General features: G+C 48.9%; 2 protein-coding genes and 1 non-coding gene across 3 annotated transcripts; 1 reads left to right on the forward strand and 2 right to left on the reverse strand.

Moving 5' to 3' along the window:
• Window positions 1-5,695: 5,695 nt before the first annotated feature.
• LOC115386148 (lysophosphatidic acid receptor 6) lies at window positions 5,696-10,521 on the reverse strand. Its single transcript, XM_075410411.1, is given in 5 exon segments — window positions 5,696-8,028; window positions 8,031-8,061; window positions 8,063-8,487; window positions 10,307-10,364; window positions 10,459-10,521. Coding segments are annotated over 5 exon segments (1,131 nt in total). The 3' UTR covers window positions 5,696-7,474.
• A 772-nt stretch (window positions 10,522-11,293) lies between these two features.
• On the forward strand, window positions 11,294-11,365 carry trnaw-cca (transfer RNA tryptophan (anticodon CCA)). The gene has a single exon. It is a non-coding gene; the product is annotated as a tRNA-Trp (tRNA).
• A 553-nt stretch (window positions 11,366-11,918) lies between these two features.
• On the reverse strand, window positions 11,919-13,341 carry tm4sf21b (transmembrane 4 L six family member 21b). The gene is made up of 5 exons (XM_030087905.1): window positions 13,150-13,341; window positions 12,807-12,872; window positions 12,381-12,532; window positions 12,071-12,257; window positions 11,919-11,968 (listed from the first exon to the last, which is right to left on the reverse strand). Exons 1-5 carry the CDS (start codon window positions 13,339-13,341, stop codon window positions 11,966-11,968), a joined length of 600 nt encoding a protein of 199 aa, XP_029943765.1. The 3' UTR covers window positions 11,919-11,965.
• Between the last annotated feature and the right edge of the window lie 5,498 nt (window positions 13,342-18,839).

Here is an 18,839-nt window from a genome sequence, read left to right on the forward strand (position 1 = left end):
GCTATAGAAGGTACAGCTCCCTGCTTTTCACCCTCACCTCGCTGATAGAGGCAAAGCTCCCCCGTCATATTTGAACACGTAGCCCCATGCACCACGCCGTCCGTAAGGTTTCAGCGGCCATTCTTCCTTCAACGATTCCAATGGACGGAGCTGGGTCCGAAGCAGTGCATCACATGCTTCTTGGGCGCATTCGGGATGATCGGCGTCTCTTCGTACACCATGATCGGTGTGTCCCGGATGATCGGTATGTGAATTCTTTCCTGAGCCATTTTTTTTCTTCCAAAATCTGTATTTTTTAATTGGAGTGATCCAACGGGCTTGATGTATTTAACGACGCGTATAAATGGAGGCCCTTCTATAGGGAGGGCGAGAGGAGGGCCCACAGGACTTCAGCGTTTTTATTTTTTCTCCTTTCCCCACCTCCACTGAGTCAGCATGGGGGAGGGTGTGTGTGTGTGTGTGTGTGTGTGTGTGTGTGTGTGTGTGTGTGTGTGTGTGTGTGTGTGTGTGTTCTGATCTGAGGAAGTCATTTGACATGGTGTCCTGTGAAGAAAGCAGAGAGCGTATTTTGTGTCTGATTTAAGGAAGTTGAAGGAACTTGGACGCTGACGATGATTCTCTGGAGGTGAGAAGCACATCAGGCCTGTAGAGACGCTCGGTCTGGCTGTGAGTGTTTGAAGCTCGCTACAGGTGCTGATTCTGGAAGTGAGTACAAATACGGCCTTACAGCCTCACCATGCAGAGGTGCTAAAGCCATTTGTTTGCGTCATTGACGCTTTTGTGGTTTTCCACAGAGTTTTTTCCCAATGTGTATTTAGTCGGTCAGGTCAATCAGAGAAGTTGACAAACGGATGAAAGAAATAAGTTAGATAGATTCCCTCGTTCCGTGTCTTCTCACAGAATGTTCTTTAAAGCATCTGAGTATCGACCCGTTTTGTTTTTGGGGCCAGTTGTATTCCGGGGCATTCTTGCAGGCCTGTACAACCATTCCTGCTCCTTAGTGAACCATCTTTATTCTTACGATGGAGTCAGTAACCCCCCTGTGCAAATAGATCATGCTGAAAAACTACTCTGGAATTCCTGAGTGGACTTTATGGTGAACGATACATGACAAAGTTATGGAAAAGCTTCTTACTTTAGCAGATGTGATAACACGGTACTTCACTGTAAGAAACGGACTGATGAACAGGTGTCTGAATATGCAGAAAGATTTCTTCAATGTTGGAAAGAAATGGTCAAATTAAAAGTGTCGCATAAAGCTGAACCTTTCTTTGTGTCAATGATCATTAATGGACTGGGAACACAGGATGCTGATACTTTAAAGAATTAGCACCCCTGACGTGTTTTCATTGAGTCCTGTGGGATTACTAAAAAAGGACTAGAGAATTAGATGCAACTGGATTGTTTGCAAATCAAAAAAAAAAAAAAAAAATCTAACATTCATGCTGTACAATACACAACTCTGGGAGAGTATAGACCGTTTGTATCAACACAACCAGGCTTCAGAGGATGAGGACGAGACAGGATGAGACCAAATCAACGACGATTTAGGGGCCGACGTTATATAATAATACTAATGATCACAAAACTGGCAAGGGGAAGAAACCTCAATGATGCATGTACCAGAGACTGTGAGCAAAGGAAAAAAAAGAGATGAAGCTAAAGTAGCTAGACCCCGGAGTGCCACAAGTGTTGAATCAAGGCCAAAACTCAACAAGTACCAAAGACAAACATTACACCAGAACAGAGAGCAGTTTCCTTTCTGTGGAGAAAAACTTTACACAATGAAGCGGCCGACAGAACTGGGACGCTGACAGTGATCATAATAATAATAATAATAATGATGGTTATTCAGGCACAAGTTTCAATACCGGTAGAAAATACCAAAGATTTGTTTAAACATTAAAGGGAAACCAAAAAGTTTTCATCAATGTAGGTGCATTTTTCTCTGGTATTCGTCAACAGGAGATATACTGTCCATGAAGTAATGACACTGTTCAAACTGTCAGCATTTCTGGTGTCCCACCAAGAGAACCGCTGTCAAAACTGTTCCGGTTGAGAGAGATGGCTGGAAATTTCAACATGTTTGTGATTTAGAAATGTTTTCATTATTAGGAAAAAGATATGCTATCAAAATTAAGATTATATAGAATTTGTGCTCCAGAGTGAGTAACAGTAAAACATCCCAAACATACATCAGACGGTAGGACAGTATTTCACTGTTTGGCAGAAAGCAGCCTCTGGTTTGCTAAATGTTGATGTTGTGACTTGACTGCTCACAATAGAGGGAATCAGAACATTAGCATCCAGTCAAGCAGACCAGTAGATAAACCATTCTAAGACAGAGTAGTGAAGAAGGATGAATTAGTAGAAAGTCCACAAATATTGTTTGTCTATCATGTAGGACTGCTGGATATGGAACCTTATCAAGCAACAATTAACTATGCAAAATATCCTGTTTGTTAAACAGTATCTCTTATCAAAGGAAAAACAAATGGTGATCAGACCAGTGGTTCAATCACTGCTGAAACGAGGAGTCATTGTGTGTCTCCAAACAACACCCCAATAAAAATCCCATTCAGTAAAAGACAAAAACAGTGGCTCAGTAATTCGGAGATGGTTCAGTTTTAAAGTATCAGACGAGCTACAGAGTCACGTTATATGTAGGGAGTGCTATAAACAAGATACAGGCAAGAGTGGAAGCACAACTAATCTTTACACCACCTAAAACAGTGGCACAAACTGCAGCACAGAGTGTGTAAAGCTGCGCGCATTACTGTCTGTCAGAGTAGAAAAAGAGTGAGAAAATGTATATTGAGCTGATATTCTGTTTTCTTGTGCAGTTGGTTGAGACTGTTCAGAAAAGAAATTGCTACAGGAAAAGGTATGTAAAGCTGATGATTGTATTTGTTTCTTAAACTAAGCACTTTAATTTGTTCTTTCTTTGTTCTTACATAATGCTGCTCTTACAAGGGGTTGTCATATTTGTTTTTTGGTAATGTTTCTGTGGATTTGTTAGAAAGGAGAAGAAAATCTGTAATCGCAAATCATGTAAAACAGTGGCACAAACTGCAGCACAGAGTGTGTAAAGCTGCGCGCATTACTGTCTGTCAGAGTAGAAAAAGAGTGAGAAAATGTATATTGAGTTGAAATTCTATTTTCTTGTGCAGCTGGTTGAGACTGTTCAGAAAAGAAATTGCTGCAGGAACAAGAGGAAAAGCTAATGTAGAGCTGATGTTTGTATTTGTTCCTTAATCTCAGCACTTTATTTTGTTCTTTCTTTGTTCTGATATAAATGCTGCCCTTACATGGGCTTGTCATATTTTGTTCTTTGGTAATGTTTCTGTGGATTTGTTAGAAAGGAGAAGAAAATCTGTAACTGCAAATCATGTAGGATTGCTGGCTGTGGAACCTTATCAAGCAACAATTAACTATGTGAAATATCCTGTCTGTGTTAAACAGTATCTCTTATCAAAGGAAAAAGAACTGGGGATCAGGCCAGTGGTTCAAACATTGCTGAAACGAGGAGTGTCATGTCTGTCTCCAAACACCACACCGATAAACCCCATTTTTGAAACCAGGAACAAAGAAGTACAGATTTGCACAGGACCCGAGGAAAAATAAATGTCAGCGTCATTCCTTTAACTCCGGTTGTACCAGATGTTAATGCTATCTTAGTATCAGTAGCAGCCAGAGCGAAATGGTACACAGTTGTGTATTTGTGTTCTGCTGTACACAGGAATACATGGATTGTTAGTTTCACCTTCTGTGACCAACAACATCGCTTGACAAGATTAACGTTGTTTGTTTGTTTTTTGGACAGTCCAACCGTCTACGCTGCAGCTGTGAGACAGCAGCTTTCAAAGCTGACATGACCTGCTGACTCGGTTTTGTTTGGCGTACATCGACAACATCTATGTCTCTTATACAGAAAATTGAATTTGAGTTTATAAAAATTGTTAACCAGATATTCTGATTTATTGAAGGCTGTGTCTACGCTTCCTGATTAAGTTTGTGTGGCTTTATTTGAATATTTAGAATGAGACTGTCTTTGAATGATTTTATGATTCATTTATACTTTTTGTATTTTATACACTTTTAAAAACCTTCCCTTCTTTTGAGAAATTACGATGCTTATCACAGGGACGCTACATGTTTCAAAGTTTTGAGAGCAGTAACTTAAAACTTCAAGTTAGGAGCAGATTTGGTTATCTTCAGGTCACAAATAGAAACACTTTTGATTATCTGCTTTCTGTGTTAAGATGAAACCTGAGTTTTTTGTTTAGATCATAATTTTAGGTTCACTGGAGAGCTTCAGAAAGGTCATACAACCATCTAAAATGCTACAGACATCCAGACGTATCTGTTATAGTAAATGTAATATCTAACCAGACTGTTTGAAAACTGTATGAGTGAAAAATGTTAATGAGTCTTTTTTTCCTTTCTGCAGCTCCGGCTCACAGAATAAACCTTCGATCACTTCGCCGTCATAATCTTTGAGTTTATATACGCGGAGTACGCAGAATGCATTCTGACACCGTAAATACTTCGTCCGTGAAACTCTGTTCATATTTTTTATCGAAGGCCCCTCGCAACTTGGATATTCTGACAACATCGCCCTCCTTAAATCCTGCCTTTATTTTGTTTTCTCTTGTCTCGTGGTGTAGGCGCACCGTACAGATTGTGAAACACTTGAAGGCCCTTAGTCACATCAGCCGGGCGCGTTTTTACACTGCTGTGGTAAGTGTTATTATAGCTTTTTACCAAGTCTGGCAGGATTTCCACGTATCGACGTGTGTTCTTAGCAGTGAAATATCTCCACATTCTGGTCTTTAACGTTCGGTTAAATCTTTCAACCACGCAGGCTTTTAGATCACTGGCTGTGGCAAAATGTATGATGTTGTGTTTCCTCATCAGAATCCCAAAACTTTTGTTGAAAAATTCTCTTCCTGCATCAGTCTGTAGTTTTTCAGGCGTCTGGCTCTCACGAAAGACGGATTCAAAGGCAGACACCACCTCAGCCGCGGTCTTCTTTCTCAAAGCTCGCACGTACGCTAATTTGGAAAAAAACGTCTATGACCGTGAGTAAAAACTATACCCATCATTTTCATCCGCTAAAGCCCGCATATCACAAAGGTCTGCCTGAAAGTTTGAGAGGTCTTGTAACAAAAACTCTGTTCCTTGGAAAATGTATCCTAGCGGTTTATGCAGAGTATAGGCGTCTTGAGATGATAAAAAGTCTTTCACATCTTCCACCCTAATTTCTTCCCGTCTCATCTTGAACGCTTTATGAAGCCGCTTACCCCGCCGAAACTACCAGGATCGACTCGGCTTGTAATATAACCTCTTCATGACACGCTTCCGCCATCTTAAATATAAATTCACCCCGCCTCTATCGTCTGTCTGGCTCCTACTCATCCCTTCAGATGTGTCAACACCTAACACATCGTAAAAACTTCAAAAGACCTCAGAAGGGAGGAAGTTTGTTTGTTGGGGGGGGGGGGGGGGGGGGGGGTGGACAAATGCGCAGTGACAAACGGTGGACAAATGGCGAGGGGAGGGGTTTATTGGGGGGCCATAAATCTTTCGGTTTGACATATAATATAGTACAAAGTTTTTTCACACACACACACACACACACACACACACACACAGACGGAGCAGAGAAGACGGTGCTGTTCAGACAGCGGAGCACTTCTTCTTCTTCTTCTTCTTCTTCTTCTCTTCTTCTCCTTCTTCTTCTTCTGTGGTGTTTAACGGCGGATGGCACCATTTCAACAGGCGCATTACCGCCTCCTATCGCTATAGAGTGGGATCAGAGAACAATCTAAATTCTGTTTATTAACCCCGTTAACACAAGGTATGAGATCAATGCATTCTGACTGTTTACAACACGACTTATGGAGAACTGATGAATTCCTTCTCTTCTTAATTCGACAGCGGAGCACGGAAAATGACTAAGCTTAAGAGCACCTTCTCAGATGAACTGCAAAAAAAATTGAAGCACTGAAGCATAATAAAGCATGTTCATCAACGTCCGAGAAGCCTATCTGAATTTGTGTCTTGAGCACAGCAGGGTCAGGGTCAGGGTCAGGGTCAGGGTCAGGGTTGTTCAAGAAGCCTGATTCTGAGATAGAAAATGTGACCTGGTTTCCACTGCGACCTGCAGCTCAGACACACAGCAGCAGGAAGCTGCTGCGGTACCTGTGGCCGGACTGCTGTGGCGCCACCGATGAACTGCAAGACGCCACATCGTTCAGCTCCTGCAGGCGGCGCCGGGTAACGAAAGATAAAGAACGATACGGGGCGAGGACAGACGGAAGAGACGTGATGAAGACATGAGGAGGCATTGTGAGAGCAGCAGAGAAGTGCAGAGGTTGTCACTTCCTGTTTACTGTAAGTGTGTGTGTGTGTGTGTGTGTGTGTGTGTGTGTGTGGTTTAGAGCTTATGTGCACAGTGGCAAATCTTATGTTTCTACAAAGACAGATAGAGAAACGTTCTGCGATAAGTGAACTTTCTACATTCAGCCTGAGTGAAGCTGCTGGTCGAGACGTGCAGCGGATCATAGCTATTAATTATAACGAGAAGAAGAATTAATGTTGTCAGTATTGCCGTTATTCTTGTTGTTGTTATTGACAGCTCTGACCACAATTAATCAGGATTAATCGCATCATTTATGAACTTGTAATCAACAAACAACATCAACAATTTAGCACAGGAAAATGTCTTCATCTGAATGATTTAACTTCTAATCAGAAAACACTGATGCGGGATTTGAACCATCCAACATGTTCAAGTTGAGCTGCTCAAGGGAAGGTCAGTCCCAGGTTCTCTCTGAGTGTAGAACGGTCCAGAACATCGACGCCACCAGAGGATGTCTGGAACATTCTAATCTCAGATGAAGAGTCTGATCCTCATGATTAATCTGGACTGAACAGGAGGAGAAACGATGAAGCCTCAGTGACGGGAAGATGAGTTTTCTCTCCTCTTTCTTTTCTTTGAGCCAATTTATAACCTTTAGATAATTCTGATTAATTGCAATTTTGAAAAAAAATAATTGTTGACACTCCTCCATTATATAATCATGATTAATGCAATTAAAACCGACAGCACTGGTCGTGAGACATTTGACTTCTTAAGCCATAAACTGTGAGGAGAGCCTGGTTCTGGTCCATTTCACGTACGTATTTAGTCTTCCACGACTTTGACCTTCCAGGACTTTGACCTTCCAGGGCTTTGACCTCGGACGTCCCTGCAGCAGGTCAGGTAAATGTAGGTTCAGTCTGAAACCACGGTGACATGGCCACAGAAGGCTGTGGGCGAGAGCCGCATGCACGTTGGCATCGGGCAGCATCGGGCTTGAAACAGAGGAAGTGATAAGAAGGAACTGTCATATTTCAGAACGGAAGCTGTCGTTGCAGCTTCCTGAATGTGCAGACGGCGTTGGGGTGCGGAGAGGAGGACGCGGTGCTGTCAGGGTGCAGCCGGGCCCGGGTGGAGCTGGAGCCGTCCCGGGTCGTCCTTCGGGGCGTGGGTGGGAGCTCTGCTCCGGCTGTTGGCCTCGGAGCTGTGGCTGTTCAGCTGGAACATCCGCCAGACGGCTCCCATGCCCATGTTCCTCCTGAAGGTGTCGGTGGTGAAGTAGTACGCCACCGGGTCCAGCACGGTGTTGAGGCAGGCCAGCAGCAGGCTGCAGCGGTACGCCGTCACCACGGAGCAGGCCACCTGGTCCCTGTTCAGGAACAGCAGCACCAGGCTGATGTGGTACGGCAGGAAGCTGAGCAGGAAGATCAGCAGGCTGGCCGCGATCATCCTCTGGATCTTGTCGCCGTCCACCAGGTCGGTCCGCGCCACGGCGCTGCGCCGGACGGCGCGGACCAAACCCCAGGAGCAGATCAGCATGACGAGCAGCGGGATCCCGAAGCCCAGGGCCAGCGTGGGGACGAGCACCGCCGGCTTGGTGGCGTAGACGGGCAAGGCATCGAAGCAGTCGTCACCGGGAGACCTGGCGGCGGACGAGGAGGTTAAATGGGCAGGCTGGCCCCGAAGGTGAGCGTCCAGGACCCCCAGGCAGAACAGCCAGGCCTTCTTCCTGGCCTCCTGGACCCGCGCCGACATGGGGAAGATGACGGCCATGCAGCGGTCGAAGCAGATGCAGGTGAGGTAGAAGATGCTGCCGTACATGTTGGCCTTCAGGACGAGGCCCACTACGTCGCACGCCAGCTGCCCGAGGCCGCCGAACCCCAGGTGGTAGTAGATCCTGACGGGCAGCGTCAGCAGGAGCAGCACGTCTGCCACGGCCAGGTTGGTCATGTAGACGACGGTGTGCGACCGGGACCTGCTGCGACTGAAGAAGAAGACCAGCGCCGCCGCATTGAAGACCAGGCCCCCCACGAAGACGGCGAGTATGTGCACACCGGAAGACGCTGACGGACGCCGAGCTGTTGCTGTGGCAGGGAAGACGAGCTGTTGACGGCCATGTTGACCTGTGAGACAGGAGACGCAGCGGCAGTCAGAACTGTGCTTCAGTCAGCGGGTCTTAAATCTACTTTCCGCTGCTCAGCATCTGCTGGGAAGTGGTTCACTGCTGTTGAAGGGTTGACGAGCCGCAGTGTCTGAGTTACTAACTGTCACACACACACACACAGCGACACACACACACACACACACACACACACACACTTCTGCTTCCACCCACACCAACACCCAGCACACCCAGCACACACACACATAGGGTGCTTCCAGCAACGAGCCATCAACTCCTCAGCTGAAGAAGCCACGACAGCAGCGGCTGTTGGACGACATGGAGTCCTGTCTGTCCCTGTCCAGGCTCTTTCTGCTCTGTGTCTACAGCAGAGACAGCTGGACATCGGGCTCCAAAACAGCTGGAATAAACTGTTGGACATGGTGAGACCCGATGGCCTCTTCTCCTCTTTCCACAGCCCAATGGAACAACACCAAAAACAAGAAACAGAGCAGCGAATAAAGACCTTTTCTGTCAGAAACATTCACTAGAATACAACGCTGAGAGTATACACCTCCACCAAGCAGCCCAGCCCCCAATCCAGATCACTCCCACAGTCTAATCAGGTCTTCATGTCCTGTCAGACGTTTACTGAGAGCTTCAGCATCATCCTCCATGATTTCTTGAGTTATGTTGCTAATAAACAAACAAACAAACAAACCCTTCTGGCAACACGACCTGCAGGAGGCAAGCAGCTGGAGACGGTACCTGTGCAAATCCCAATTCTTCTTGCTGTAGTTCTTGAAGTTACAGCCCTGTGGTGGATATCTCCACTGACACGGATCGTCATTTAGAGCTGCTATAATCACCTCTCAAACGGGGAAGCGTGAACTGTAGGAAGTCCAGCTGCCTGTTGCATTGTTTATCAATGTTTGGAAATGTTAGCGCAGACGGAAGAGAACACTGGCAGTCCTGAAGAGCGAGACGGTCCCGGACCCGACTGACCCAGCGCTCTGCTTTCCCATCAGGAAACTGGAAGCAACACTTTGAAAAGCAACTTGCAGCCAACCAACATCCTGGACTGGATTTCCCAAAACTATAGAAATAAAGCTCAAACCTCTGACCGGTGCTGGGGAGGAAGAAACGCTTCTCTAACTGTGGTATGTTTGATGGAGGTTCTGAGGTTCTCTAAAAGTAGAACAGCTATCAGGCTGTCAGGTGGAACCATCGTCCAACTGTCCGTCTTCCTCTCATTTTCTCTCCTTCTATCCCCTCATCCCAACGGGAACATTGGAAAGTCTCCTCTGGGTCTGGTTCTGCAGGAAGTCTCTGGGTCTGGTTCTGCTGGTTCTTCCTGGACCTCCTGGTGTGGAGCTGCTGGATGTTATCTGTCAAAGAGCCTCACAGTGACTGTGTTGTGTTTGACACTATAGAAATAAAACTGAATTCCTCTGAATAGAACCAAAATATGTCCAGATCTGTTCAAATGGTTCAAACTGTTAAAGATGCCTTCTTTTTTTTTTTGCTTTTTTTAATTAGCAAAATGTATTTGAACTGAAATGAAGCTAAAATGGTAACTTTCATGTAAATATGGAGACATGAAACCATCAAACAGCAAGAAAAATAAAACAGGCTCACTGTTCTCTGCAGAGGTCAGGCCTGAGTCGCTTTTCAGCAACAGGCTGCAGTGTGTGTGGTAGTTTGTAATGCAGGCTGCAGTGTGTGTGGTAGTTTGAAATGCAGACTGCAGTGTGTGGTAGTTTGTAATGCAGACTGCAGTGTGTGTGGTAGGTTGGCAGAGCAGCAGTGTAGTGAGTGTGAGCACCGGGAGTGTACTGTACCTGCGGGGCCATCCGTCGGCTGAGGCTCTGATGTCTCTGATCGGCGCCCCGGAGGCGTCTGAAACCCGCCTCAGGAAGTTGACCAACCTTAACGCCTGCTTTGAGTTCTCACACTGTGTGTCAGCTCCGTTTCTGCTGAGCAGACGTGTCACGTCGGTCTGATCTCCTGTGGGCCGACTGACAACAAGCGCTAAGAGCTTCTGCACACCCAGCATCCCGACGACGGTCACATTTAAAGTATATTGGCTTTCCTAATTTGTGTTTAAAACTTTCCAATCTGGCTGACTGCTGGTTATTTATGACCTATGGCAGGGGTGTTCAACCCGCGGCTCCCTTCAGTCCCTCTGTAGCGGCCTCCGTGAAGCCTTCACAGCATGAAATGTGAACGAACATTGAACTTATTTTTAATATTTTGAACACACCACGGTACTAAATGTATTAATATTACAAATAACAGTGTAAAAAAGGTTTTAACTGACACTTTAACCAGATGCAAAGCCAAACTTAATGTCTGGAATGAGAGCAGTTTGTGAAAGAGAGCATTCCTGAAAACTGGAGGCCGAAAGCTGGAAGGGAAAGAAAACCCTGCAGTCGCTCACAACCTTTTCTGGATTTCAGAGTAAAACACATTTTAAAGTCCAAATCATCAGATATAACCTGCTGTAACTGCCTTAATGTTGAAGCTATAATCTGGTGGTGTATGGCTCATTTTAAAGCTCTTTTCCTGATCGTTCTCATGCTGCATGGTGGTTTGCGGTGTCTTGAAAAAACAGACGCTGAGCAGAATGTCTCTGTTGGACAGCGCCCTCTAGGGGGACATTTGGGAACAACGCCGAGTTCTGTAACGATGATTGTCACCGTGACTGTGAGGAAATACCAAATAATAGGCCTTATTTATCATCTGAAATGAATTCTTCGTCACAGCAGAAGGAAGTAGGAGTGTGTGTGTTCTGCTATATCTAGTTTTGCGCGACGTGGCGCAGCAGAGACCTCGTGGCGCAACGGTAGCGCGTCTGACTCCAGATCAGAAGGTTGCGTGTTCAAATCACGTCGGGGTCAAACTTTTTCCTTTTCCCAGGAACGGCACCCTGTTTTTCTCCTTCTTTCTCTGCAGTCTCACCACCAAAACAGTATCCGGAATGCTTCTCTATTAAAATGATGAATGCAACCACAAAGCCAGTCCAGCCTTCAGCATGAGGATGATGAAGCTACTGCAGTTTCACTGGAACACTAAAGTTTTCTCTCTCGTCGGTCCGGAAACACATCCCAGTAAAGAAGGAAGAGGCTCCGTGGCGTTCGCCACGATAAAACCACGCTGGGCTGAGTTTACAAGCTTTATTACAAAACATTTCAAAAATATAAATTTTCAGACATTCGTTGCCGGAGATTTAAATATTCAATAATATAATCTTCAATGTATTTAATAACATAATCTTCTTCATCAAAAAAAAACAAAAAAGAAAAAAGAAAAGAAAGACATCCCAGTGGAGGAAGAAGAACGCTGATTTAGGACACAAAGACTTTTGAAGAAGAGGATGAAGCCCTTGAGCCGCAGACGAAGGTGAATTATTCAGAGCGTTTTGAGTGATGAAGATGATGGTGGTAATAAATAATGGTGATGAAGGTCCCCTGCAGGCCTTCTCCAGGTCTTCGTGTTTCTTACTGTTGACAGAGAACAGGTTGTGAGTTAGATCTCTTTAAACAGAACTTCATTCTCCTGCCGTTCCCCCTGCCTCCACAGGGGGCGCTGCTGTGAGGCCTCACCTCCTTTCCCGAGCAGGTTCCACAGATGCAGCCGAACAGGCCGTTGACCATCTGGATGGAGCAGAGGATGATCTGCAGGCCGGCGGCCACCAGCAGGGTAGAGAACAGGGCCAGGTTGAACTGCACCACGTCCTTTGGCTCGAAGCACAAAGCCCACTGAGACTGGTCCGTCAGGTAGGAGCCACTGCTGCAGGGCGCCGGGACACGGACAGGGTCAGGGTCAGGGTCAGGGTCAGGGTCAGGGTCAGGGTCAGGGTCACTGACAACGGTTCAAGGCGGTCTGGAACCCAGACGCGGTGCGAACCAGTACCTGTTCGCAAAGGGCGTTCCCCAGTGCGGGAGTGGGTTGGAGGGCGACACCCCGAGACACGTCGGTCCGTTAGCGAGGCCCAGAGCGGCGACGGCCAGACTGTACACGCCTCCCGCCACGCCCGCGGCGGCGAAGCCGATGGACAGGAACATCTGCAGGAGGAGCGCAGCTCAGTGAGGACAGGACCGGCGGCTGGGACGCCCAGAACACACGCCCACCGCGGGGGTCTACCGGCAGGACCGGCCCCCCGCGGCGAGGACCAGAGACCGGCCCCCCGCGGCGAGGACCAGAGACCAGCCCCCCGCGGTGAGGACCAGAGACCGGCCCCCCGCGGCGAGGACCAGAGACCGGCCCCCCCGCGGCGAGGACCAGAGACCGGCCCCCCGCGGTGAGGACCAGAGACGGCCTCGGCGGCCGGGGACTCACCCCACAGCGGTTTGCGCAGCAGGTCTTGGTGCCGGTCAGGTGGATGTGGATGGCGGGAATCAGAGCCTGTCGGTGGAAACACAGCAGGTCCTGGTTAGTCCTCTCGTCAGACAGAAGTCTCTCTATCAGCGGAGTTCTTGAGCGACCAAAGGGTTCTGCGTTTTTTCTGAGATCCAGAAGCAGATCCTGACGGGCCGCTGTCCACAAACAGAGGGACAGCTGAGAAGGGAGTCCTGACCGGGAACTGAAACCTCCGAACGGGTTTCCGTTTCATGAAAACTGAGGTTATCACGACGGTACTCTCGACGGGTCGAAGGCGTGTCTGTGGAGGAGCCAGACTCACCATGATGCCTCCTCCGATCACGCCGCCCATGTATTTGACCTCGGCGGTGAGCCGGGGGGTCGTCTCGCCGTCATCTTGTGCATACTTCGTATCGAAGTCCGGGAAGAAGAGCAGGATGTTGCAGACGACGGACACCAGCACCAGCACGTAGAGCGGGATGGCCACGAACTTGGAGCACGCCCCGGTACACATTCTGTCTGCGGGACGAGGAGGACGGCGTCTCGGGAAGCGTGAAGCGGTCTGGAGCGGAGCCGGGCGGATGAGACGCCGTTTCCGAGGTCAGAATATATACGGGACGCGTGGAGGGGTGGGCGCCGGCGGGGAGGAGCTCTGCCGATAAAGGACTTCTAGCCTGGATCCACTCCCTCCGTGACCCGGCTTTATGGCCGTTATCAGTTCCGGCTGGAACACGTCATGAGAGGAGAGGAGGAACAGCAGGGGGCCGAGCGCCGCCGTCACACCGAGGCGTCAACGCCAGAACGACCTCCTCTAGACCAGCAGAACTGGGAGAAACGAGACTAAAGAAGAAAACACAGACTGTAATGGAGAAAGGACAGACACACAGACAAATTGAAAACAAACAAAAACAGAAACATGACATAAGTCAAATATTCATGAGGACATAAAAGCCTGGAGGACTTGTTCTCTCTGTATTTAGCTTTAACATCGTAGACGTCAGCAATAAAGGAGGGAACGGAGAGAGAACAGAGCAGGGGCTGGAAGAACAGGCCCCAAACACCAGGTCAGTAGAGGCCGGGCTGGACCACTCCAGACCAGACCCCAGGACCAGACTGAGACAGGAAGCCCTGAAACAGTTCAGACCATCACAGCAGGGGGCCACATGCTGCAGGAAAGACCTGGAACCAGAACCAGGCTGAGGCAGAGTTTACAGGAACATCTGGGGAGAGTACAGCCTGGAGAACCCAGAGTCTAGATGGAGAACCCCCCGCAAGGGGTGGAGAACCACCAAGACCAGACCCTGAGGGACTTTAAGATCCAGAATGACATAGTGGTGGAGAAGAAGATCCTGCAGAACCCTCCAGCTCCCAGGACTCTGGTAGATCCTGCAGAACCCTCCAGCTCCCAGGACTCTGGTAGATCCTGCAGAACCCTCCAGCTCCCAGGACTCTGGTAGATCCTGCAGAACTCTCCAGCTCCCAGGACTCTGGTAGATCCTGCAGAACTCTCCAGCTCCCAGACCTCTGGTAGATCCTGCAGAACCCTCCAGCTCCCAGGACTCTGGTAGATCCTGCAGAACCCTCCAGCTCCCAGGACTCTGGTAGACCCTGCAGAACCCTCCAGCTCCCAGGACTCTGGTAGACCCTGCAGAACCCTCCAGCTCCCAGGACTCTGGTAGACCCTGCAGAACCCTCCAGCTCCCAGGACTCTGGTAGACCCTGCAGAACCCTCCAGCTCCAGGACTCTGGTAGATCCTGCAGAACCCTCCAGCTCCAGGACTCTGGTAGACCCTGCAGAACCCTCCAGCTCCCAGGACTCTGGTAGATCCTGCAGAACCCTCCAGCTCCCAGGACTCTGGTAGATCCTGCAGAACCCTCCAGCTCCCAGGACTCTGGTAGATCCTGCAGAACCCTCCAGCTCCCAGGACTCTGGTAGATCCTGCAGAACCCTCCAGCTCCTAGGACTCTGGTAGATCCTGCAGAACTCTCCAGCTCCCAGGACTCTGGTAGACCCTGCAGAACCCTCCAGCTCCCAGGACTCTGGTAGATCCTGCAGAACCCTCCAGCTCCCAGGACTCTGGTAGAGGACTCCAGCCAGGACGGGCCAGAACACAGGTTATATACTGTACACTGTTCAGCCTGAACAACAAGCTGGTGGTGTCCATCGGACCGTCTGATCACGTGAGGACCCAGAACCAGTGGATCGTGGTCAGGGACGTCAGGTCCTCAGCTGGAGGCATTCCGGTCCATCACAGTGGATTAACGAAGGGGGCTGCACCGGTTGGAGAGGGTCTATCTGGGGGCTGGTCAGAGACCGGCAGAGCAGCCGAGGACAGAGACGGTCTGGACGGACGTTACGCAGCTGGTCCATCAAACCAGCACGGGTCCGACTTGGGTCCCCACGTGCTCCGCTGAACCTTGGCCGAGCGGCAGACTATCAGCTCAGCACGGAAACCAATAAATAACCGTGACGGCCAATACTTCCACATGAGGCTCACCGGCCTCCTCCAGGCCCTGACCCGGTCCCGTCAGGGGTCCCGGGGGCTGAGGGGGTCTAAGGACTCCTCCCTCATACCGGGGGCTGAGGGGGTCTAAGGACTCCTCCCTCCCCGCTGAGCGTCTGGAGACTCGGCGTCCTTCAGGTCTCCCATCAGCACAGGGAGGGGGGCGCTATCAGCCCTCCATCACTGATAACACACCAAGCGCTTCCATCAGCAGCTTTGTGTGTGTGTGTGTGTGTGTGTGTGTGTGTGTGTGTGTGGGTGTGTTTTTATGAGATGATTACTTTATCAGATAATAATGGATTACTGCATGCAGAGGTGGACTCTGACAAGCACACACACACACACACACCTGTGATGTTTCTTCTCAGTGTGTTTGCTTTGTCGTTATGTAAGCTGGGCTGTGAGTGTGTTTCCCCCTCCAGGCCCTGAGGGGAGCGAGGCCTGGGAGGTGCTGCCGGCTGGTTGCCATGGCAGCAGGTGTGTTTGGTGTGAGGGGTTTCCCTCCTGTTTCCAGGATACACACCGGTGCTCTGAGAACACACACACCTCCGTCACAGTGTGTGAAGTGTGTCTGTCTGGCTCACTGGTGAATGCAGTCAGGGGGGTTGTTTCAGTGTGTGTGTGTGTGTGTGTGTGTGTGTGTGTGTGTGTGTGTTCTTGTATTTCTATCCTTGTTGGGGCCAAATGTCCCCACAAGGATAGCAAAACGTGGAACGACGTGCCTTGTGGGGACCTTTTTCCGGTCCTAAGTAGGAGAAACAGTGTTTTCTTGACCATGTTGTTGTTACTGAAAAAAGTAAAAGTGCAAAAACATTTCTTTAGGGTTAGGCTTTGTTGTGGTGTGGGTTAGGGTTAGGGTAAGGGTCAGGGTTAGGGGCTAGACATGAATGGGAGTCAATGGACGGTCCCCACGAGGATAGAAATACAAGACTGTACGTGTGTGTGTGTGTGTGTGTGTGTGTGTATTCTGCTGAGTGGTTGAAATAAATATAGCATTACAATGCAAAGCAATATTCTGACACACACACACACACACACACACACACACACACACACACACACACACACACACACACACTCCCTGTACCCTGGAGAAGTCTGATCAGTCATTCGTCATGAGTCATGCATCATGTGAGGTTGAACACAGGAGCATTACAGTAGTTTGCTCCAGTCAGTGGTGGGCGCAGTCCGCTAATCAGCTAACTGCTAATTAGCGAAGCTAACATTTTCATTAGCGGGTTAGCTGTTCAGCTAACTTTGAAAAACATTAGCGGACTAATTAGCTTCCGCTAAATTTACACATTGAACGCCTCTCGTACGAGCTTCCACTGTGCAAAGTAATGAAAAGTCTCTCCTCTGAGGTTAAAAAAAAACACCAAAAATTGTTTCGAAAAAACATGAATTTTGTAATGCATATAACTCCCGATCCGTTTGTCCGATTGAAACGATTCAAAAACTGTTAGAAAGCCTCGGAACTCAAGATTCCGGGGGTATTTGAATGACTCGCGTACGTGCCTGCGTCATGGCGTGACGTCAACAAATAATCCCCTATGGCGCTCTCGGCGCTCGGGGACCGCGGAGAAAATAGAGAGGAGCGGAGCGGGCGCGCTGCAGAGCGCGAGCTGCTCCGCCCGCGGCGCTACCCCATGCTACCCCGTGCTACCCCATGCTACCCCGTGCTACCCCATGCTACCCCATGCTACCCCGTGCTACCCCATGCTACCCCGTGCTACCCCGTGCTACCCCATGCTACCCCGTGCTACCCCGTGCTACCCCGTGCTACCCCATGCTACCCCGTGCTACCCCGTGCTACCCCATGCTACCCCGTGCTACCCCGTGCTACCCCGTGCTACCCCGTGCTACCCCATGCCTCCTGTATGAACCATCAGGTAGGTTAACAGGGGCGCCGATCCTCGGTGCGCGGCGCGTCCTGTGTGAACCAGGCGTTAGCGGTTAGCAGTTATTGTTAGCTTCAGCTAAATCTTTTAGCAGTTTATCGGTTTAGCGTTGTCGAAGCTCACTTTTTGGTTACCTGTGCCCACCACTGACTCCAGTGTGTGTTACAGTGTGTTGTCTTCTGTGCCTGTAAGTTACTTTGTGTGTGAATAAGTTACAGTCACAGCCGTGTGAATCAAAACACTGAAGCTTCTTCTGACTGTAAAAAGCTTTTTCTCTTCATTTCCTGACACAGCCTGTGTTCTGTTCGCTAAACAACCACAGAGAAGTAAAGCTATCAGAGAAGCTATAGAGAGTGAAGGACTGGGCTCAGGCTGAGGTAGAGGAGGGTTTCAGTCTTCCTCTGCCGGAAAGACAGAACGTCTCAACATTCTGTCTCCCTGTTCGTCCAGCCGTCCTTCACCTGCTGACGCTCTTTACATTGAAGTTCCGACACTGATTGGCTGACATGTTGGATGCTGTTGGCCAATCGCCTCATAAATTCTTATGCTATTAGCTAAAATTGTGATGTTATCATCTCAGGACTTTTATTACGGTATAAACCAGGTCTACGCCGTTGGCTTCAACAAGGATCTTTGTCTTCTGGAGGCTCTGGCCGTCTGTATGGGACAGGAATGTCCTGTTGTGGTTCAGGTTCTGCCTCACTGGCAGATCCTTCAGTGTCATGGCGAGGGGAGGAGTCCAGGTCACATGGTCTATCAGCAGGGGTCCCTCAGGGGTCTGTGCTGGGTCCCGTCCTCCAGTGGTCCGCTGCCATGGCTTCTCCTACCACCGTATGCTGACGACACTCCGCTCGTCCTCTCAGCAGGTCTGGCTGATCCTCCACCACCTTCAGCCTAGTCTGTCTCAGACTGGACTCATGGTCTGTCCAGCTGTCCATCTGTCCAGCCTCAGATCAGTGTCCAACTTCACTCCAGCCTCCCTGGACTCCCTGATCCAGGTCTCCTCTCTACCTGGAGCTTCCAGTCCAGCACGGCTCTGAAGCTCCAGCCAGACTCTGTTGACCCCAGATGGTGGAACAAACTCCCAGACTCTGGTTCTGCTTTTAGAGACAACTGAAGACTCAGTAGTTCAGAGAACACCGAGGCTCTTAATCCCACTCCACTTCAGGGGTAGAACCAAAACCCAGCACTGATTTAGCTCCAACTAAGTTCAGAAGAGTGTTGGCCATTGGGGGTTGGGGGTGTTGGCCATTCTTCTACAACTAGAGGGCAACCGACCATTCACAGTTGAAGCACTTGCTAAAGGTTTTTCCTTATGTCTGAATTCTTGCTTGTGTCGAAGGTCGCTTTGGACAAAGCGTCTGCTGAATGAAACTGTAGAACTGTAGTAGAACCAGACCAATAGAGAGAAACTCGCTGAGATCCTGACTATCATCACTCAGAAACACATAAGGGCTCATTTATTCAGCTTTAAAAATGTATTTTTCCTTGGTTTACTTTATAGAACTGAAACGGAAGTTTGTGTAAAGTTAACTTCTGGTGCTGTAAAAGAGCAACAATGAAGGAACCAGCAAGTTCCCTTCATCAGAGACAGAGAGACTGAGAGACAG

This window comes from Salarias fasciatus, chromosome 3 (assembly GCF_902148845.1).
Source record: "Salarias fasciatus chromosome 3, fSalaFa1.1, whole genome shotgun sequence".
Classification (NCBI taxonomy): domain Eukaryota; kingdom Metazoa; phylum Chordata; class Actinopteri; order Blenniiformes; family Blenniidae; genus Salarias; species Salarias fasciatus.

Coding starts and splice junctions, on each gene's coding strand:
- tm4sf21b (XM_030087905.1), bottom strand. CDS start 13,341: ATGTGTACCGGGGCGTGCTCCAAGTTCGTGGCCATCCCGCTCTACGTG. Junction 12,873..13,149: donor TGATCGGAGGAGGCATCATG/GTGAGTCTGGCT, acceptor TTCCACCGACAG/GCTCTGATTCCCGCCATCCA. Junction 12,533..12,806: donor GCTGCGCAAACCGCTGTGGG/GTGAGTCCCCGG, acceptor CTCCTCCTGCAG/ATGTTCCTGTCCATCGGCTT.